The 23566-nt window shown below is 43.3% G+C and overlaps 1 protein-coding gene across 7 annotated transcripts in view; it reads right to left on the reverse strand.

The window, feature by feature from the left end:
• Positions 1 to 23566, reverse strand: part of ARID1B (AT-rich interaction domain 1B) — a 406097-nt gene that overhangs the window by 44233 nt on the left and 338298 nt on the right. For 4 of the 7 annotated variants that reach the window (XM_082404503.1, XM_082404507.1, XM_082404502.1 and 1 more), the window contains 2 exons: positions 14459 to 14786; positions 12479 to 12607 (listed from right to left, as the gene is read on the reverse strand). In XM_082404503.1, coding sequence (XP_082260629.1) covers positions 12479 to 12607; positions 14459 to 14786 — 457 coding nt within the window. The remainder of the gene's footprint in view (positions 1 to 12478; positions 12608 to 14458; positions 14787 to 23566) is intronic. The other 3 variants (XM_082404508.1, XM_082404506.1, XM_082404504.1) reach the window with 1 other exon arrangement.

The following is a 23566-nucleotide window of genomic DNA, read 5'->3' on the forward strand; positions in this document are numbered from 1 at the left end:
GATTTCTAGGTACTTTACACATTTAATTTTTTAAGTTCCTGGAGGAAGGGAGGTGGCACTATGTTCACATACAGAGAAAGAAAATAAGGATCAGAGAGATTAAATAACTTGCCTGAAGACACACAGTAAGTGGCAGAAACAGAAGTCCCCAAGCCTGCTTTCAGCCCAGTATGCTATATACTTTCTCTCTAAGGGCCCTGTAACAACACTAACTCTCGATGAGACAAAGCAGCCTGTTGTGTTCTTTCCTTTTGTCTACCATACTCCTCTTTTGGTGTAGAAAGTGACAAATCAGAGCAGTGCCTTCCTCTGGGCTTCCGGGAGGGCTCACTCAGTGAGGTGGACACAGTGAGAGGTAGTGGAAGTGGACAGACCAGCCCCCTGGACACCGGCCTTGAGGAGGGAGTTTATCCTGGGTACTACGGGCCTCTTGCGTAGTACCCAAGCAAGGAAGGAGCTGAGAGGGAAACGGGCCTTCCCAGGAGAGCAGGGCACGTGCGGCCACGAGCATAGCACTTGGCCACCTGTCTAAATGGGGGAGAGAGCCAGTCTGTCATCGCCACAGAAGAAATCCTATTCATTACTGCTTTGGAAATGACTGCCAAGACTATTGGTAATTTTGAACAAGCAAAATGGGCTTGATACTAAAAGAGAGCTTTCAATGCCCTCTGTTGAATTTTGGAAATCGAGACAATTTGTTTTTTGGAAGGAAACATAAGATGGTTGCCTCCCTGACTAGGCCGAGCGCTCCAACTTACTGTGGTGTCACTGACATAAGAGCATTTCCAGGGCTCACAACAGAAAGCTGATTTGGTTGGGCTGACTACCATTACTAGGACCACAGCAGCCTCAGAAGATGTTGGTCGCTTTCCAGAGGCAGTGCTCACCGACTACCAGCTCTCTTTCTGACCACAGCAACATTTGGAATGCTCCAAATGGAATTAGGAGAGCAAAGACACAAGTCACCAGTTTTCTTGTTTTCAAAAGGAAACAAGAGCAACAAAACAAAAACAGGCAAAAATACAAACTGACATGAGGGAAATATTTTCAACGTAAAACCCTACCAAAACGTGAAGTTGTACCTGGAAGAGCAAAGTGCCCTACCTTGATCTTTGGGTCTGTGAACTGCTGGGATGTTGTTTCTAGCGGGTCTATGGGCTCAGATGGTTTTTGTTACGAATGACCGCTCTCCTGATGGCACGGATTCCTAACCCGCAATGGCTGTGGCAATGAATGCCCAATAACGTCTGGGGGTAGGGGTGATAAACATTGGAAAATAACGTTTTGTTGCTGTTATGCTGCTGAGGCAGCTACTGGACTGCGCCCTGTGGAACCGACCGTGTTGGGCGGTGCCACAAATCACAAGGCGCTTATTACCACGCGGCCCTGCGCTGGCTCGGGAGTCTCGAGGTGTGACGTAGGCGGTTGCTATGTAAACGTCCGGACTTGCAGAGTAACCAGAGGCACTTGAATTGGTCTTCAGTTGGGACTAGACCTAAGTGTTTAAGATCTGTCATTCCATGACAAAAAGCAGGTTATTACAACGAGAATGATTCAGAAGTGGAGCTGGCAAGCGCACTTCCCTCCAGCACTCCTCGGTCTACACACACACAAGTGGTTTCTCATAGCTCGTCCTTTTATTCACTTTGGAGATTTCTCAAACATTACACATTAATCTGCCGATAAAGGGGCTGGCTTTGGGGGAAAAAACCCAGAAGCAAATACCAATTTTAAAGTGACCATTTCCAATGGTTCACCGTGAAAACAGAAAGGAGAATACAGCTTCCCACCACAGTTTGAATTTAGCAGGTAAAAATGTCAGTATGAAATCCAATACAGAGTAACCACACATTTCTAAATATCGTGTTTTTAAGTCAACTACAATAAAAATTTAAAGTAAAATGAAGTCTGTATATGATTTTCGTGCTTTAAAAGAATATTTAGGCTATATTGTTTTAGCAATCACCACTATTTTTTCTCAGTAGGGATAGATTGGAAAGTGTGAAATGTTTATTTTGAAAACGAATGGATTTCTGATCCAGCTCTTTGGAGGAGGGTAGGGACAGACAGAAGACACGCTTTGGAAATAGACACCACGTGAGTGAAGCCACTTTATATAAAGTCCTAGTGGCAAAGACACACGGAGAGAAGCTCCACTCTGAAGAATCCTAGCACTGAAAATATCATTCTTGAGTTATGCTCAAAAGGAACATAAAGCGGTGCATGCTTTATTGGACAACGGTATGACTGCCAAACATATGTATCTTTCTCTATACGTACTGTCACTATGGATGTAGTTTAAGTTATGAAGCCAGAAAAGACTGCTTACCGACAAAATAAATGAGACTAACACTAAAACTTTGGGGTACTTTCCCACTTAAGCCCAGTAGTTATCAGAACCAGGAACTTGAAACTCTGAAAAGCCCAATTCCAGCAGTCTAACCTCGGAGAGCTCCAATCGTATATGTAACATTACACAGGATGCCCTATTTTAATAAACACAAATAATCGGTTTTATAAACAAATAATTTGCACGTACGTGTCCAGATCACTGGTGAAACAGACTTTCAACCTAAGTTACACAGCAGCTCTTCCAAAGCAGTACCAAGAGGGACACATTCAGTCAAGATTATTTAAAATCTAATATCTGAAGAATGAAAATCACTAGCTTTGCCCCCAAAACAACACAATCAAAACAGAAGTGAAAGCTGTCCGAACTGCAGCCCATTTTCGGTGTGGCTAATCCATCAGTACACCTGTGACAGCAAATGCAACTGCAGTTCCAGTGGGGAAATAATGTTATAATCTCAACAAGCCAGTTGCTTTGGCTAGAAATCAACCCTGTGAAGGTAAAGTGGCGCTTATATCATTAAACCAAAGACAAAGAACAAATGCAAGTGCCAATGACTTAAAAATCTGTAGATTCCTAGAAAGATGCACAGCCACACACTACTTTTAGAAAAACGATCGCACCCCTTTCACTCAGGAAGGCATGCTATAATAACAAAATTAGTCAGAAATACCTTCTGTGTAGCTGACGGTTAGTCATGTGTTCATGATGGGTGTGGGAGGGGAAGAGGAGGAAGGAGCCCACCAGCAGGCCCAGACAAAAGCAAACACGAGTCAAGTAACGAGAGCAGGGAGTATCCAACTGCAACCTCGCCGTGCGGATAAAGGAGAGGTGCACACACTGGGGGTGCTTATAATGAGGAGGTCAGAGCACGCTCCCTGAGGAAGGGATGCTGGCCCCTCTGACCCCCCTCCTCAGGTGAGATCTGAGGGATGGAAAGGGACTCAATCAGGTGAGGAGGGGAGGAGAGGAGAGGAGAGATTAAGAGATGAGAGAGAGAGGGCGGGGCCAGGTCACGTGGGGCTTACGGTTCCCTGGGGTTTCGCCTGTACCCTAAGAGGAGCCGGCAGAGACTAGGGGTTTAAGCAGGAGAAATGGCAGAAAAGGATGTGTATTTCAAAGGCATGGTCCTCTGGCTGGGGGGCGGCGGGGAGGTCACACCAGAGGCAGGAAGAACGAACGCAGGGCAACAGGTGTGTGGCCGTCACGCGAGTCCAGGTGAGAGAAGGTGGCGCGCGGAACCGGGGTGGGAGTGACGGGGCGCTGAGCGCTCCCTCAGAGGTAGACCGGCAGCACTCGGTGATGAGTCAGACATTGTGGGGAAAGAAAAGGTGGCCCGACGCCCCCTGGCTGCCCGGCTGCACAAGGGGAGGTGAGGGGCCGCTGCTGCGAGGGAAGACCCGCGAGAGAGGCGAGCTGCGCTCCGGACACGTGGGGTCTCAGCTGCCAGGAGGCCACGTCGCGGAGGCGGCTGGAGACCGGGGTCTGGGAAGCGGAGGACGAGTCCTTTCCCTCAGCCCTCCTCCCTAGGCAGGAACGCCCTTTACAATACTTCTTGGTCTGTTTTCTAAGATCCTCCCTGTTGTGACCATCACCTCTTTTCAAGGCAGCCTGTTCCTTTAAGGAGAGCTGAAGTGGGTATGATGACAGCAACAAATCAGCTAGAGCAACAATTACCAGTCACGTCCCAGCTATAAAGTAATAACTCCCCACACCCTTTGGTAATTGATACATTTAAGTTTTCTTTCTTTTTTTTTTTCCTTTAAGCATGGGCAAAGAGGAATGTAATAACATTCAACATCTCTATGAAAAAGGCCCTTTCAATAGAGGGGAGTAATGACTTTGTTAGCAAATTCTCCAGAACGGTCTTTAGTGAGTGTATATTTGCAGGTAACTCTTCAGAGCATAACTTCTCCCACGCGTGTCTCCGCCATGGGCCTATATAACGTGGCGTTGCCCACAGGGCCTCCCTCTGAGCCTAAAGCATTCCTCCTGGTTGTCTCCACCTTTCTCCAGAGAGCTGTATTTTCACCCCTGCATCTCAGCGAAGCTGTTTCCACCAAGCACGGAGGAATCCTGCATATTCCATCCTGAATCTCCTGAAACCCTGTAACATCAAAAACCTTGTTTCCCTCTTTGTTAACCATTTCCTGCAGACTTCTCAAAGGGCTCCAACCTGCCATCAGTTCTGCTCCTGGCACGCATTCTAAAACGGCACCTGTCGTGCAATTTCAAGATTCAGGACTTCCTTTTCGCTTCAGTGCAGGTAACCCGTTTTAGTTGTTCCTAAAGCAGCTGACTGATCTTCACCTTCTCTCTCAAAGCAGCCAGGAGAACAAACAGAGCTCTAGGCTTCTGAAGCGAGAGACTTCCTTGTCGGAGTGTGAAGAAAGTGCAAAAACTATCTGGCTCCTTGAATTTTGGTAATCGATAACTAAGAATGTTCTCTTCATCTCAAAGTTGATTTTGGTTTGTTAAACCCATTGTTCTGTTATTATGAACTGTTTACTGGCAATCATACAAAAATGAACTAAAAAACTCCCTTTTGAAGATGCTACATTCAGAGGTTTTGACATCAGCACTTCCTTCAAGGGCAGGGCGTTACAAAAGCCACAGGGGCAGCGCTGGGCCCCAAACCTGTCTTTTCCCTGCAAAAGGTGACCCCGGCACTTTGTGGGGTGGGTGCTGGCACCTGTGGCTTCCGACTGGCCTCTAACAAGACGTAACTGGCACAGTTCCCTTGTCTGGCAAAAATGAGATCTGTTGAACCTTGTGAAAGAAAAACTAGTTGCCTCTGACGTCCCCCTTAGAAAGAAAAAAGTGCCCCTTTCTAACTGAGTTATATTAAAGATCTTTAAGAAAGTTTATCTTGAGATCATAATACCATTAAGACCTCGAATGATTTACAAAGAAGGCTATTCCTTCTCAGCGATAGGAGTTTCCACCTTTGCACCAGGACACTCCCTTCCTGGGTACAAGCTGTAAGGGAGAGCGAACTGACACGGGAATGGGTCTCCTTGGAGGTTTGGGCACCCCGATGCAGGCAGCAAATGGGCGTGGCAGATACTGAGGAGCCAAGTAGCAGGCAGCAACGAGCCGACCCCAGGGCTGTTTTAGGAGGGGACAATTGAGAAGGCACAGATCTCACGTGCATTCAGACTTCTTGTATCGTAATGGACCAGTCTGTCGGCTAAAAAAAAAAAAATGGAATTTGGGTCCTGAGATCCGCATCTCATACACTTTACCACAGCAACATTCTGTCAAACCCTCTAACAAGGAATGCACTTGTCCAGGGCCGCAGTGCCAGGAAATATATCAATATGGTTATTTCCAACTTACAAAAAAAATCCTCCTAAAATTCTTACAGATTTTCTGAGCTAAAGGTGGCCTTGGGCCGCAAAGTTACTTAATTTATTTCAGCAAAACACCGTTCAAAATTAGGGTAAAAAATGTTGCAAGAAAGGCCTGATAGCTGAGCAAAACTATAGTTCTTTACGTCCACACCAGGTGCTCTGCCCCAAGAAGCAGGAAGGGCAGGATCCAGCAAGTTGGCACTGGTAGGTATTTAACAATCAAAGGCAATCCAGTAAGAGTTAACTTTCAAAGCAAGGGACAAAAGCTTATGGTTTGGTTTTGTTTTTTAATCTATGTAATGGAAATGGAGTTCAAAATAAGAATGAAGGTCAAGATTAGGAGAGCCTCAGGGAGTTGCTCCCACAGGCTTAATGCTACCAGCTAAGAGGCCCTCTGGGCAGTCGGACAATGCAGTCCCCCACCTATGATCTTCACACGGTCACCCATGACACCTCCCCAACCCCAGACCGGGATGGACCAAGACCCGGATCACAGCCTCTTCATCACTTACAAACTGTTCTTGCTGCCTTCAGCCCCAAACCCTGCTGAGGTTATGAGATTTCAGACCGAGAACAACTTGACACTTCCTGGTTTCAACCTGAAAGCCTTGCAGTTTGGTGCTGAGGCCAATGGTACTACCTGAGACAAATGTGATCTCAGCACTCCTACCTTTAACAACTCTGAAGAGCTGGGATTGGCTGGGCTGTGCTGCTGATTTTTTCCAGTGACGGGTGGACTGTAATGCTGATTCTAGATGTGATGTTCCCCGTTTGTCCGGTGTGAGTATGTGGTATGTGGGGGAAGAGATGTTAGTGGGTCCGTGAGGTTAGAAAGGAAGACAAGTGGCCTGGATGAGTAAGTCTGGGCACACACTCCACTGATGGAAGACTCGTCCGGTTAATCAGAGCTCCAACCCGATACACACATCACTGAGAGCTCTCTTAGGCGTAAGGACGGCACCCAGCTGGGAGAGGTGCAGACTGGGACGTGGATAGAAGACATTCTGAATAAAGAAGGCAGTTCTAGGAATGGAGGGGAACTTGGAATATCTCAGAGTATCAGGAAGATACTGATATCTGAGAGGATGCTCAGAGGTAGAAAGTGAGACAAAAGGTCGCCAAAGCCTGAGTCACGGTATCAGGTGTGTTTAAACATCAGTTCCTTCTAATTCTATCCAGTGTCCCCAGCTCTAGTCCGGTATTTTCTTCAGTCAGCGTCTATCAGGTACAAAGCACGGGCTCTCCGAGCCTGGGCTTTCCTGCCGTCTTCCCTCTGTGTTTTTCACTAGTGCTCCTCAGCAGCAGGAATCCCTGATGCAATCCCCAGATTTGTGCTGGCCTTCTACACCAGGATCACCCAGTGGGTTTATAAAAAATACAGGCTCACGAGCCTCACCTGGAGTGAGGCTGGGGTGAGGGTGTGTGTGTATATTTAAAAATCTCTCTAGATAACAACCAGCGGTTTAAGGAACTTCACAGACTCTAGTCCATTAAAGGTTTGCTGTACATTTCATACTTTGATTCCTTGGATCTCATTAAACTTTGGATCTCATTAAACTTTAAAAAAAAAAACTCTCTTGGTATTTTAAAAATTAGTGTTTTACTACTTTTTGATTTGAAGACTAATAAATGTACTTTATGGCTGCTATAATAATTCCGGAACTCTGAAAGATTTGGTTGAAATCATAATCTTAAAATACCAACACAGCAATATGCATTCAAATTCTAAATTTTGAAGGTAAAAAAGGAGCTCAAAATTAAAGCATAGCGTTTAGATGTTAAAACAAAGGCTAACATTTAATTGTAAAAATTAAAACTCTATTTAAGCCTTTGAAATCTTTTCGCTTTGTCTTTCAATAACATGACTTTTCAAATCATAGCTATTATTTTAATACCTAATTGTCCAAAATCCAAAGGGCTACATTCTTAGTTAACACAGATCACTCACAGCTCTTTAAGCCCATGGACCCACTATAACTGAGGCTGCACACACATGCATTTTCGCCCCCTTCTCTTTGATGTGTTAATGCACTATCTCCATTACTGTGTTTCCACATCAGTGCCTCCTAGCCCAGCAGCAGACTGAGTCATACTGGCTTCAGAGGAAAAAAACAGAGAAAAAGTGCCTTGCTGGCAAATAGCAACAGGGGAAATGAATTATAAATACACCCCACTAAAGAAGAGTTGCTGGAAGCTGTGGGGGGGGGGGGGAGGGGAGGATGGTGCACATAAGACATAAGACACAGGTCTAAGCGTCTACGTAGGCCCAATCCACCAGGGTCTGTACGTGCAGCCAGCTGTTCCCAAGCAGAGGAACCACTGCTCAGACTCTCACAAAACATTCAGCCACGTCAACATCAATTGTTAGGCTGCTACTGGTCAAGCTACCTTATGGTTAAGACTTCATGAAATTTATTCACCCTGTTAAAGAGTGGCTAAGATTGGAAAATAATATTAATTAAAATCCCTAATCTCCTACTTTACTAAAAACAAAAATATTTAAAAACGAATTTCAGTTATCCTAGCTTTTGGTATGACTTGAGATGTAAGTCTCCAGACTCAGGGTTGTGATATTCAGTATAAAAATTCCCTCCTCGGCAGGAGAAATGAGACTTTTCAAATTGACTCATTTTTGCTCTTTTTTTTTTTTTTTTTTTTTAAAAACTAAGAAGTCTGAGAGTCTTCCTCTGTCTGATATTAAGTTGGTTCAATGGGGAGTCTTTCAGGGACAGAAGACGATGACAGATATTGCTTGTATCAGCATCACGTAGGTGTATGCATTTATCTGGGTAAAAATGCCAACTTCTGTTTCTACTCTTGCACGACTCAGAATCCTAATTTTAACAGCTACACTCCAGTCTCAAGAATGCAACATGTTAAAGCGCCACTGGTGGGCAACTGAAGGGTGAAAAGGACAGAAATTCAAACCCAACTGTGTGCCATCAAGTAAACTGTCGCTTCACTTCATAAGGTGTGTGGTTCCAGAAACAAACGACTCATGATGTGCAGGGAGTCTGAGTGGAAAGCAGCAAAGCGCTCCCTTCCTTTCAGATGCAACAAAGGCTGAGCTAAAGAAAAACAATCCAGACTTCGATGCAAGAAATAGGATCTCCAATAAGACACTGATTAATGTTTGCTTTCTACTAGTATCAATAGATTTGCCGTTAGACATGAGGGGGAAGTAAAATTAAGAGATTTTTTTAAAAAGGAAAATCTACAGAGACAGCACTAAGTAGAAGGAAGAGCAAAAGGCCTAGGAGACAGGGCCCTGGGGTCGACTTTGCCCCGCCTGTAACTAACTAAATAACCCATGGCAGGTAACTTTGTAGATCTTGGTTTCCTTCATCATAAAATTGAGGGGTACAGACTGGATGCCATCTAAAATCTTTCCAGCTCTAAAATTCTATTATTGTACAACTGAAATTCTATATCCTCTTGGAACCTATCCTGGTGAAAATATTATTATCCTAAAGATCTGTGCCAGGACTTTGACACAAACCATCTCAAGTCACCAAAGACTTGATTAAAGTTGAGATATAGGGGGTGGCTCACTTCAAGGAATCAAAATCTACCATGGCTTAAAGGTCTAGGGCTTGCCAGGCCTTCCGTAAGTTCACTGAAGTCATGCATTATCCTTGGAGCTCATTTCCAAGAAAAAAAAAATCTGGATAACGCTGAAATATCCAAATCCACAGATCAGCTATATTGGGCAGAGATGTCAATTGTCAGACAATACCAGGTGACTGCCACCTAGAATGAAAGAATGAATGCAAAACACACTAAATGACCAAGGGAAATTTTTTTTACGTGTGTGTGTGTTAAGCATAGAGGTCAATCATTCAAAAACTATGAAGGACTATGTTATAGCCTGGGATTCATGGAAATGCTTCTTTAGAAGCAGTAGGCCGAAGTCTTTCCTAAACTTCTGGCCAACCTTGGCTCGTCTGAGCTTCGACAGTGTCTCAGAGTCCTTCCGACACGATGCTGCAGACAGCCATCAGAACTGGACTGAAGATGAACGGCATCCGCCAGCCCTGACTAGGCTTTTAGTAAGACAACTAGTATTTCCCACTCTCTGTTTCTCATTACTTCAAAAGAATAGAACATGATCTAGAAATGCTTTAAAACTGAACACAGAAAGGCATCTTCTGAGTAAAAAAGTACATCAAATGTGTATGGGGGGAGGTCCTGGACAGATATTACACATAAATTGCTTATTTCAAATTATTGTATAGTCTTAATCAGCTAATCTAGTACCTGAACAGTACGATTCATCACATTCTATTGTAAATTGTCTGAAAATCAAAACGAGGGAGTCCTTTACTCAAAAGGTGACAAAGAAAAAACAATTCATCCGTATGTTCCTTAACTTATTCACCGCAGCAGCTTTACTCTCACAATGTCACTCTTAAAAAAGGAATTAGTAAAACAGCTTCTAACAAGTTTAATCTGTGTGTTTTTTCCTCTATATTATTTTACATCCAACTAGCTGAAAAAGCCTGAAGCATAATTGCCATAATCCTTCATTTCTGCAGTTAGCTTTCTGTCTCTAATTGCGCACACACGCACACACACACATACACACACACACACACACACACTCCCTCCCTCCCTTCATCACTAATTTGTCTTTTTCAGATTCTTTCTTAGGCTCTAGGCCCTTTGGGATTCTGACTTGAGAAAGAAGTCATTATAACCAACTCTGTGAATATTGTGTTTCTGAAAGGCTTGGGCCACTTCTTCCTGAGAGACTGCCATTTAGTGGACTGGCTTTTCAAGTTGCCAACCTAACTTTAACCTGACAGAGCTATCAATGGGGAAAGAAAACAAGAACAAAAGCAAAAACACAAGTTTGCTGCAATGAGCTGTTAAGTAAAGCAAAAACATGTTGAAAATCAAATTTCCTAACCCGTAGCAGTGAAACATGTACTATACATGTTTTCTCACATTCAAGCTTCTACTTTTTTTTAAAAAAAGGGCACAACAGGTTATGTATATTGCAAAGTGCAAAGGAAGGAAGATTTAAAATAGAAATAAAACTTTTTCTTTCTTTTTTTTAGAAAGAATAGTGTAAACGCAAATGGCAAAATTCAAAGCTAACACAGATGGGGCTGCAAAGATGAGCCTTTGCCAACTGTGCTTCATACGATTTACAAAGAATCACTCCAACATCTTCCTTTTTCTTATTTTTAATTAAGGAGGAGGTGGTGTATTCTAAGGAAGCTATCTGGATGCTGCTGGCTGAAATGCAGATTTGATCTTCCCGTGCTGGTTAGCTAACATTGATTTTCTGCCCCAGTGGAAGACATTTTACTCTGATGCATGCCATTTAAATTCATTTTACACAGCTGCTTAATGTGGCTGGGCAAGACACAGCCAAACTAGCGTTGTGGGTCTAAATAGGACTCCTGAGTTGGTAAAGGACAGATCCTATGGATTAGCAGCTGATGATAAATGCTTTTCTCCCCCCACTGTTATCTTCCTACTAACTCATGAAGTGACCTTGAAAGTAGCACAAGAAAGGAAAAAAGAGGAAAGACGATTTCTCCAAAATAAGTATGTTTACCTCATTCTATGCTTATTTCACTTTTAGGATTATGTTTACAGAATTCTTTATTTGTTGGCCCACATTTAGGACCATGTTTACAGGATTTAGAACTCTCAATTGCAAAATTATCATTTGCTCTTGTTGCCTAAATAAATGTATATTGAATATAAAGCTATAAGAAAGCTCTCTGTGTCATGCATTCATAACAAGTAGTGAAAACACAGTTCTGTAAGTTTAGTCTTTAAACAAAGCTAGTTGATTGTTTCCGGTTTTATTTTACAAAATTGTTGTATCTTTCTGCTGAAACTAACTCCTTAACACTATTCAATCTACGTGAGATAATCTTATTATTACTACATGCTAAATGATATCAGTAAAAATATTTTTGCTTAGATAACACTCAATAATAATATACTTTGAGTATTTACTAACCTAAAGACAGTGACAGGCTGATATTATAGTTTTGTAGTGGGAAAGAAGAGAGATACTTTTTGTTGCTGTATGTAATTCCTGTGTCGAAATTGATAATAATATGGCAACACTGTGTTTAGAAAAAAAATTCTGTGTTGCATTATTTGGTTGTATTCTCCTGGTGACTTTAATATTCTAAACCTCCTTGGGAGAAGGAAATAATAGAAATCGTTGGCGCAGATGTCTGCTCAGTGGTGATGCCACGAGGCCCCTCGCAAGTCCTATTAAGAACCTAAGCCCTGCCTCCTGCAGTGGGGCTCCATGGGGCCACCGCACTCTGAATTCAGGGCGAGCGTGGAAGCAGGTCCCTGTAGTGGCAGGAATGACAATAACACAGGCATGATAACGGTGCTACACAAGTCCTAGACGACATAACGACAACAGTGGGGGACATGACGCCGGAGTAGGTGACTTCATTACTTTTACGTAGATAAAAGTTTTTGTTTCCGTCTCAGGCATGAAGGAAAGAAGCCATGCCGAAGCCATGCAAAGACAGGATCTGGGGGACGGCATGCAGGTCTCCACCAAACTACCACAGTACTGCTGGTGAGAATGAAAAACGAAACAGAACAAAACAAACAAAAAACCCAAAACAAACAAAAATAAACAAAAGACAGCCCCCTCTGAGATGGATTTCCTTTTAGGTCTTTCACTCTCTTACTTTGGGTGTTCCTTTCGCAGCCAGATGGCATGTTCATTAACAGTTTAAAAAAAATGCCCAGGACCCGCAGCAAGTCAGGGCATGTTGCTACCTACCCGTACTGGTCAGGCTGGTTCATCATGGGAGCCTGAGAGGTGCCATAGTTGGGGTGCTGGGAAGAAAACATGGGGCGTCCGCCAGCCCCAGACTGGCTGGGATAAGCAGGCGACCTAATGTATGGTGGCCTAAAGTAGAACAGAAGAACAACTTCTTTGGATTTGTTCTGTAGACAAGTAGGAATCCCCCTGTCCACTATGTTATTTCCACACATAGGTGTGGAGGTTACAGAATGTGGCATAAAATACTCTGTACCATGCAGCTGCCTGGCAGTGGAGCTGGAGAACAATCCTTCAAAAAAAGGGGGAGGGGGGGACAGGGCAAAGGAGAGAGAAAAGTAAGATTCTCAGATCTAGTCTCAGTTTTACAGTTCTGAAGCATAGCTTTGACTTTGGTAAAAGCCAAAAAATAAACAGTCTCCATTTAAACTCCTGGAGAGCTCTGGTGGGCGGAATGTGAAGGTGAGGCTTTGGAATGGTCTACCGATTAGAAATAGAAAATGAAAATGCATGGATGTGTACTTATACATTAACTTATATAGAATTATATATAAACTGATTCAGAAAGGGAGCACAGCAAGGCTTTTTAATCAAACAATTATGCCTTCATCTCTACAGTTATCTTCTTCCCAGATCACTATCCAAGGCTTCATGTCAAATGCAATCAAGTACTTTTCTCCTTAAAAAGGAAATAACTTGTGCTTTTTGAGTTGTGACAATGGACAATTCATTTAAACCTAAATTAGAACTTAACTGGACCAGCCAAACCAGTCCTCACGGACAGGTTTATTAAAACATTTTCTCTACAGCCTGCATAGGTTCAGTTCAGAGGTATAGTGCTGGGGTTCAGAAGATCCTAAATAATTGTAACGTGGATGAGAGGGTGGGGGGGAGGGAGAGAGGGAGAGGGGGAGAGGGAGAGGGAGAGGGGGAGAGAGAATATGACTGACTTTCATTTTATTATGTGGAGCAAACAGTGAGACTGGAAGGGTCCCTAAAATTCCCAAATAGCAACTTCAGAGGAAAAGCAACAAAGGGATACATTTAAACACACACACACACACACACACACACACACACACACACAGCTCTTATTTCCCTTTGACAAACTCAGAATCTTCTCTCTTCTGAAGATACCGTATGTTCATACATATCTTTCAGTGTCCTTTGTTTTAAAACATACCTTGACATATGTTAAACATAATTCAAACATTTTTACATGTGAGTCTTTTAAAACATATTCACTTTGCCTCCTAAATTTTAATTTCAGTTATTTTTATACAGGTCAAGTATTTACTTCAAGAATTAATTTTAAAATTCAGGATTAAAAACAAGTAAGTAGTTGAGGCTAGAGCCTTTGCTCTATCAACTTAAAGTTTCGGAAATATAATCCTTGTTTTATCAACCACCTTTTGGTTTGGACAGAGAGAGAGCTATGCCCAGAAAAATAAAATACAACATAAGAACATGAAGTAATAAATCTCACACATATACATTTAGACAAACACACACAATACACATATGTACACATACAAAGTTTCTATTTTAATAAAGATTTTTATGGTGAGGTAAAAAAAAAAGAAAAAAAGGGAGAAGTTCTTTTTGAATGTTTTAGATTTTAGCCAGCTTTTAGGCTCTAGAATTTCCTGCCTAAACCTCACTGTGTTAAGTGGAACCACAAAGACACTCGCCATGCCACTGGCTCTAGGTTGCTTGGTGCAGTGACTATTCACAGCCATTTCAAATAACCTCCCACAGCTGACTTGCCCACCAATGATTCCTTCTTCCATGTCTCATACAACATGATCTATTATTTACTTCTCTGACCTTTATGGTACAGAATATATTTAACACAAAAGGAATGGCCAAGCCAAGGGACCCTCTGCTGCTCTCCACCCCCGTGTGAGCCGGGGATGACGCAGCTCTGGGCTCCACATGTGTGCACACATCCACACACAGACCGCCCGCCCGACGGCATACCTGCTTTGTGCCGAGTTCGCAGCGGCCTGCATCACTGCGGCAGCTGCCTCCTGTGCCTTACGGTTCACGGTTGGCATTGGTGGCCCCATTCCTGGCCCTCCCTGCTGAGACATGCCAGGAGAACTAGGGGTCATGCTGCTCATATTTCCAGGAAAGGGTCTGTTCTGCATCCCAGCTGATGGCATTCGTCCCAGGGGCATAGCACCACACGGCTGGCTTGGCCCTTGTCCATGCATCTGGCTGTTGGCATTGATGCCCATGCCGGGCCCTGGGCCGCTGTAGCTTGCACTGGGCACCCCACTATATGTTGGGGGTCTGGAGTAGTTACCTAAACAAAAATCAAACACAAATTAAAGCCTTTTACTTAATATTTGAACTTGTGAAAACATTCCCTGGAAACACTTCGTGTCCAACAATGTGATCAACACAGAATATTAGTCATTATCCTCATTAACCCTTTCCCCTATTGGCGCTGATGAGGTTGGCAGTCTCAAAATACGCTCTCTCTGCACATTGCAAAGGCAAAGAGCCACACAGGAGCACTGTAACATGGAGGGAAACCCAGGCTGATCACTGAGACCATCCATGAATGGACACGGGACGCTAGTGCTGAGTGGTGCTTTAGCACATCCAGCACCTCGTACTCTTACCAAAATTTAACTGCAGTAAGTATTTCAGCCCCAAGTCCGCAGGTGAACACCAGTCTGAGACTGCACCACTACAACACTACCACGCTGGACAGTTACGATAAAGGGTTCAGAAGGTGTAAGAAAACAAGCACATGTGGTCAAAATTACCCTTCAAAACCCCACGGGAGGTATCATGTGGAAATGCGACATTAATCCAGCACAGCCGGCTTTTCTCTGGTGTCTGGAAGACTTTTTTTGTTTGAGCACCAGATAAAGTGGCTGGTTTGCACTTGATGCCACGTCTTATGAAATACGTTTCAAGCACTGGCATGGCACTCAGCCCAGCGAGATGGTGGCACTATGGGAAGCAGGCAGGGTCCCAGACCGAGATAAGCGTCCACAGTCTCGCCTCCCATCTCTGCTCACGTGGGGCACGTGCTCACGGAGTAGAATGGCCTGGACTAGTTCAGTAGTTTTGTTTTCTCTCTCCTTCCACACCTTTTATTTTGATTGAGTGCACATAAACTACATTCAAGTAAATTGAAGGCATATATAATGCCACTTCATTAATAATAATTGCTGAACCATACTATGTATGAGACATTGGGCTAAGGGCCTTGCATCAATGATTTCATTCTTTTCTCCAATAATTATATGAAATGTAGATACGACCATGACTCCACTTACAAGTGAAGAAAGTCGACAGCTAGTAGGTTAGGATTCAAGCTCAAGCAAAATGATTATGGAACCCATGTAATTAACCAATAAAATACGCTGCCTCCCAATAAGTTACTGTTGAAATGAAATACATGCAAAAGGATAAGTGTCTGTACAATACGGATTAGTGTTTCTCCAGCTGTCCTTACTACTTTCTGGAAGAATCTCCTCATCTATATAACATAACTGTTCTAGGCACAGGGGATGTAAAGTTAAATAAAATGCAATTCCTGTACTCAAGAAGCTCACGACCTAAGTGTGTGTGTGTGTGTGTGTGTGTGTGTGTGTGTGTGTATAAGGTGGAGTAGCAGGGGTAAGATGAGAAAAAATACAAACACAAAAACAAAAAGATAATGCACTGTGAAAAGCGTAAGAGAAAGAAGAATAAGTCTGTGTCGGGTGGGGATGCGGGGGGCTGTCCATGGTCGGGGGTTGAGTGAAAGTCTTTGAAAAACCACCTTGGGTCGCAACCCAGGCGTCCGTATGGGGCAGGCTTTGGGATCTGGGAGAACTGGGGCTGAGGGAAGCCTCCATATATATACTGACCATGTGACCTTAGCTAAGTTGTTTTAACCTTTCTTTGTTTCATTCTCTTCTCTGTAAAACAGAGATAATCCTCTTCAATACTGTCTACTTGAAGAGTTGTCGTTAGGATTAAATGACATAACATGTAAAGTATCTCAAACGTGAGTGCAAAAATGGTAGGGGGTTACTGCTGGATGGTGATTAAGGCAGAAGAGGGCAGGGAGCGCCTGTGGAAGAGGCCGTGGACAACGGCACAGACAGCGAAAGGGCAAACTCAAGAGCAAGTCACTGCTGAGCTTCGTGTGGCCGTGAGAAGGGGACAGAGGGAAGAGGCCCCCGTATATCAGGCTTCCAAGCCCGGGACCTGTTCTGAAGGTGAGAAGGAGCTTCTCCAGGTTTTCCAGCAGAAATTGGACTGGATTAGTAACAACAATAAAAGCCAGCAATTGGTATTTACTGTGTGCTAAGCTCAGTTTCGAGTTCTCTGCATTATGTCCTTCAGTGCTTACATCAAGCCTAAGAGGTCCCTGTCCTTACCATCCTCACTTTAGGGAGAAGGAGCCTGAGGTGCGGGATGTGGAGTGGCCTGTCCCAAGGTCACGTGGCTAAAATGCCTCAGAGCCACAGCCTGCACCGGGGCTGTCCACTAGCCACACCCCTGACCGGCCTCTCAAATACTTAAGGAAAACCACACTTACATTACATTATCATCACAGTCGTGAAAGCAGGTCTTCTCAAGTGCAGACCACCTACAAATCTGCAAGAAGCCCAGACTATTCAGCACTGACTGGTATTTGCTCTGTTAGGCGCCTCACGTGGCTGTCTATGAAGTGTATTACTCACTGGAGACGGTGTGAAGGTCACTGTTCACAAAGACCACGGGCCGGGCACACCTTCTGTAAAGGGCTGGAGACTAAATACTTTAGGCTTTGTGAGCTAGATGGTGTCTGTCAAAACTAAACTGCCACTGCAGCCCTAACGTGGCTGGAATCAACACACACACAAACGGGAGCCCCTGCGTTACAAACACAACGGCCGCCCAGAGTGGCCATCATCTGCTGAGCCCTGCCACAGACCGGTCTTGGGACAAGCTCCTTAAGAAAGTGCTCCACCAACACAGAAAGTGACTTGTTACAGCCAGCAGCTGCTTTTCCCCGAATATCCCTGGAAGCCAAAGAAAGGCAGGAGAGGAACAACAGAGCGAGGGAGAAGGTGGGATGGATAGGAAAACAAAAGGCAAGGGAAGGAAGGGACAGGAGAGGTTCAACATAAATCACCTCAGGTGCCTCCGAGTTGCATTGTGAGTTAGTCTTTTATGCCAGCACCTCAAAGTTAAACCGCCTTTGCATGAAGATACTCTGCCTTTGCAGATGTAATCAAACTGATACTGTTTTCAAGTAAAAGGTAAACATTCACTGTTTATCAAAGTTCTTTATAAAAAGTTCTGAGGTTGCTCTGAATCTCCCGTCCCACGGGACCACACAGAAGGTCCCCGTCTGTTTTCCCATCACACGGTCTCCGTGGAAAGGGCACCTTACGCTCATCCTGGTTGGGAGGGACGCAGAGCAATGGGCAGGATGCTGGGTCCTGCCTCCTCCCACGCCTTCCCAGAGCACAGTCCTCCGAACTCTTCTCTGCAGCAGGTTGAAGACTCCCCCCGACCCGCCCCACTGACCTCACAGCCCTTCGCTTCCAGATTATCTGATAACATCAGTGAGATCCAGCACGCCTTTCTGGCTCTTGCTTTTATTAAAAAGAAACAAACTCACTTACACTGTGAACACAAATGAAATCAATTCACATATTCTTGCTATTGCTCTGCAGCTAGTTCCCACCCCCCTCAACACCTGATAAGTGACTCATTGGGTAAGAAACTTTATTCAGTGAAAACATATGTACCCTTTGCTTTTGAAGGAAATGAAATGACACTTTAATCTTGTTTTATAAAACAAGCTTTTACCTGGTTGTTGCAGACTATGCCCACAATGCAGTTTTATATGAGAGTAAGGTCCCTGATTTTGTGGAATTCTGCTTATAGTTGAAGTAGAATGCCGTTCATACTTGGAACAGAGAAATACTGTCACTCTGGGTTCCTGCACCTTGGGTTTAACTGGCAGTCAGGGGCTGTATTTTAATGAACACAAAGGAAAGAAACAACTGAGATGTTCAGTAACCCTCTACCTGACTTCTAGCTTTTTCATTCATTTTATGTACTAAAAAGACAAGAGCTGGGTTTCAATCGCTTTGCTCAATTCAGCAGCTGGTCTTCGTTGCACAGCAGGAAGCACTCTGTAATCGGGCGGAGTATGCGTCAGGGCACAACCACCATGCCCGCCCATACACGCATGCGTGCACTTGTCCTTAGAAAGGCCCATTGAGTGCTGGGCTCCCAATCTTATTTTTCCTCAATCAGTTAGGCTGATTTCACGAACTGGCACTCAAAAGCACATGTCAAGGGAATATGTTCTCATTATAGAGGCCTCTATTTGGTAGGAGAAATACAAAGTCCCCTTTTCTTCTCCTTGAAACTTTCAAGACTTTCCTCATTAAACTCACATGCCTGGATAAAAATGGTTTCTAAAGGCTTTAAATGGCTTAAGAGGCAGCAACGGATAAAGCATAGGCTCTAGAAACTGGTTTTGAATACTTGGTCTGACACTTCCTAGGGGCATGACCTTGGACAAGTTGCTTAACCTCTCGGAACATCAGTTTTGCCAGGTAAAGTAACAATAATAACGGGGAATAGGTAGAAAGTGACTAGTTCAGTGCCAAGCATAGAACTACCTAAAAAATGATAGCTATCACCATGATTGTCAACAATAATAGTATTATCAATAAGCATTAATATGATTTTTTCTCCATCATCTTTTGAAAATGTGTGGAAGGAGTGAAAAATGATTCACACTCCCCCCCACTTTGCCTACTCGATAACATATCTTTCTCCCCAAAATAAACAAAAACCAAATATGTAAGCCAAGCAAAATATGAGAGGAAAAGCCAGGAATGAGCAGTGCAATCTTATTTCCATGTTTCTCTAATAGATTAGTAATTTGTTGGCACTAGCTTTGACAGAAAACAGATGGTTCCAGCATTAAGCACAATGAAGGCTGCAGATGCTGGGCCAGCCCACCTCAGCTGGACGGGTCTTGCAGCCAAGTACGAGAGCCCAGTTTTCAAGTGGGTTCATCTTGGCACACCAGCTTTGGAAAATTGGTCACCAAATGAATTCAGATTTCAACCCACCAGGAGTTGCATTCAAGCACCAGATAGAGGAAGCAGGAGCTAGATTCTATTCAAGTCACCATCATTATTTTAGAGGATCACAAATAATTCTGTACCTGACTCTAAATTTTCAAATTTGCTAGTTATAATTAATATTCCAAGCTTACTGCTTTTATTGAATCATTAAATGCTTCCGCTTATTTTACTTCTCAGTTTCAACCATACAACAATTACTTATGAACAACTACTACACGCAAAGTCCTATATTATTCCCCTTTGCTGTGGAGGGTAAAATGGTGCACAAATCATAGAATAGACAGCTGACCCTGAGTGGGAAAAAAAAAAAAAAAGGATAATTAGCTATATACTATGATAAACATATTTGTGAATCAGGGCTAAATTTGGCCAGTAATCATCACTTCACATAGCCATCTACTACATAATATTAAGTCATGTTTATTGAGGTAGAATTTATATGCATTAGCAACCATATATGCCCTATAACCACCAGCACAGTTAAGACATGGGATATTTCTATCACGACAAAAAGTTGCCATTTTGTGGTCAATCTCATCCCCACTCCTGGCAACCGCTGATCTGATTTCTGTTCCTACAGTTTTGCCTTCCCCAGGATGTCATATAAATAGAGTCACAGTGTACTGTGTCTGGTTCCTTTCACTCAGCACCATGCTTTTCAAATTCATCCACAATGTTGCGCATATCAGTAGTTTTTTCCCTTTTATTGCTGAGTAGTATTCTATTCTGTGAACATCTGGGCTGTTTCCAGTTTCTGGCAATCACGAATAAAGCTGTTGACATTTGCACACAGGTCTCTGAGTGGATATATGTTTCATCTCTCTTGGTAAACTCTAGGGATGAGAGTGCTAGGTTGTATGATAAGCGTATTTTTAACTTTGTAAGAAACTCCACTACGATACCTATGAGAGTTCTAATCGCTCTACCGTACATCCTGGATATTGCCAATTTTTAAAAAATATTAGCCATTCCAGTAGGTGTGTAGCGGATACTGTTGTGGCTTTAATTTTCATTTCTCTAATGACAAATGATTTTGAGAGTATTTTTCATGTATGTAAGATCCTTGCTATGCAGAAAAAGTTACATTTAAAAAACCTTCTTCCCACGCTACCTTTCTCTCAGACTGATCTCACAATGCCATACTTTCAGCCACTGCTTTAGGAGAGAAACTGACTGAGTAAAGAAGACCACAAATGCAGATTCAAAATGAAAGTGAACTTACCCCAAGTTGCATTAAATCCTACTATTTGTGGGAATAGAGATAATTTATCTTTTGAACTGATATATAAGACACCATATTTTTCCTAGGTCAACATGTATTTAAAAAAGTCTTAAAAATGTAAAAATAATAATAATATTACATAAAGCTTGTAAAAGAGGAGAAAAGACCCATTACCTTACAGTATGACTTCAGTAGTTTTGGTAGTTTTTTTGGTAGTTTTGGTAGTTTTCTTCCCACATTTGTTACTTTTGGTAGTTTTTTCCCCATATATGTTACAAAATTTAACTCCTTTAAAAATTTAATTATACGGTGATGCAAGCGCAATATAGAAAATATAAAAGCACAGAGAAAAACAGACAACCATGATCCTTAGTGCCAGCTCCCAAAGATAATTCTTAAGCACTGAGTAGTCAATCCAATACCCATCAAGCATCAACGCAGGGTCAAGAAGGCATACCAGTGTCTCTGGAACACTCTCTGTCTTCATCCACTTAGGAAATAGTTCTTAAGAGCCTCTAATATGCCAGCTCTGTGCTAATGGATGGGGATTCAGCAATGAGCAAAGGCAAAGAGCTTACATTCTGGTGGCAGGAGACGGGCTAATAAACACACCTAGACCATGTCGTGTGGTGTCAAGCGCTCTGAAGGAGAACAAAGCAGGGAGAACTTACACAGAGGGGAGAGGGCAGGTCCCTGAGCCAGGGACAGAGGAGAGCCACGCGGGGAAGGGAGCTGTGTGCGTGCTGGCTGCCTCTGTGTAGAAGCGGATCTTTGGAGAAACCACCGCCGCCAAGGCTGACGCCACACACAGGCTTGGGGGACATATGGGTAAGTCCGATGCTAATCTAACTTGAGAGCAGTGAGTCTTGAGAGCACAGGCCCTCAAGGAGCAGGGGCATAAATGTCTGCGTGTGTGTGGCCTTCAGAAAGCCGCCGGTCACTACGATGTTCAGTTTCCTCATCTGCAAAAAGGGCGTCATACGAGATTCTCTATCTCGTGTGATTGCTGTGAGGAAAACAATATTAACAGTAACTATTGTTGGACACTGACAATGGTTAGAATCTGTCAAGGAATAGACAGAAACTGTTCCAATATTAATGTAAGATAACTTTTCAATCAGTGAAATTCTTTTTATTACATATTGCATCATATGCCTAATTTTACTTTCAAGATGCACAGATATTAAATTTATTTTTCAAACAAAGTATAAGAAAAAGTAAGTACTAACCTAAAAAATGTAAAATTGTATTATCTTAATTCAATAGCCAAATGCGGCATAAAACAGTAAAATCTCTACGGTAAGGAACGAAGGATTCTCAGTCACTGTTGTCACAGGTGCCTGAGCACCTGCGTCCTCCCTAGGCTCAGAGCTGCGGTGCCCTGTGCACACCCACAGACTGCATGGGAACGGCGCCCCCTGGAGGGAGAGCTCTGATCTGCTTCACCTGACGGCAGGTGCAGGAAGCCTTCTGAAAGGACCCGTGGTGCCAACTCTTATAGATTTGAAAACCGGTCACTTCTTTTCAAACAAACATTTGAAAAAATGGCAGAGCTGTGAGCCTCAGGAAAAGGCACGTTGCTAAGATGTAAAGTAAAGCTGCGCGTCCACATCCGGCGTTTCTACACTGCCATCCACAATTGTCATGATCCAGGCCTGCTGTACAAGTCCACCGGATGACCACGCCCCACGAGGTGCTTAGTTATTCAGTGAGGGGAGGGGATGCTGGTACTCTGTGTGCTGCTGATTTTAATAAGCAACGTAAAATAATTAGCTTCACACTAGTCAAAATTAATGTTGCTTTATGTTTTTTCTTTTTCTTTTTTTAAAAATTAATTAATTAAGTTATTTATTTATTTATTTATTTTTGGCTGTGTTGGGTCTTCGTTTCTGTGCGAGGGATTTCTCTAGTTGGGGCAAGCGGGGGCCACTCTTCATCGCGGTGCGCGGGCCTCTCACTATCGCGGTGTCTCTTGTTGCGGAGCACAGGCTCCAGACGCGCAGGCTCAGTAGTTGTGGCCCACGGGCCTAGTTGCTCCGCGGCATGTGGGAGCTTCCCAGACCAGGGCTCGAACCCGTGTCCCCTGCACTGGCAGGCAGACTCTCAACCACTGCGCCACCAGGGAAGCCCTCTTTTTCTTTCTTAAAGTTGATTTGTACTTTGTTTTCCTTACTTCTTCCCTAATTCCCAGGTTTTGATAAAATCACGATGATTATCAGTCTGCTAAGAAAAATTCATGCTTAAACCTTTTAACTTGAAGGCTAAATTTGAGCATCAAAAGAACATGGCATTAACCACCTTTTGCTGTAAAATGATCTACTACAATCTGTTTTTGCTACTGTGAGCAAGATAAAGATTTAAAATTTTTTAACAAAGCCGTACAGAATATGGAATTAATACTTTTGCCTAGCAGTGTCCATTTAACCATAAAATAAAGGTAATAGGAAGCAGTGAACATATCAAGTATATTACAAATTGTTTTAAGAAAAAAAAAAAATGAGTGAAACCGAAGGGGAAGTGATCTGCACAGAAACCAGGCTTTGGAAAGCCAGAGAACAAGACCTGCAATTTGCAGCCCTGTCCACGGGGAGAAAAAATGAATCCATGTGGCAGACACATCTCACTTCTGTAGAAGAGAGGCTGAATTTAGTTTAATTTGAGAGTAAGAGCAGAGACTGAAATCCTGGGTCATGGTGACACCAAGGTTGTCATGGGCCTATAAGGCACTCTTCAAGTAGCCAGTGGGCTGCCGACTGG

Source organism: Balaenoptera borealis (assembly GCF_965194805.1).
Source record: "Balaenoptera borealis genome assembly, chromosome: 9".
NCBI classification, from domain to species: domain Eukaryota; kingdom Metazoa; phylum Chordata; class Mammalia; order Artiodactyla; family Balaenopteridae; genus Balaenoptera; species Balaenoptera borealis.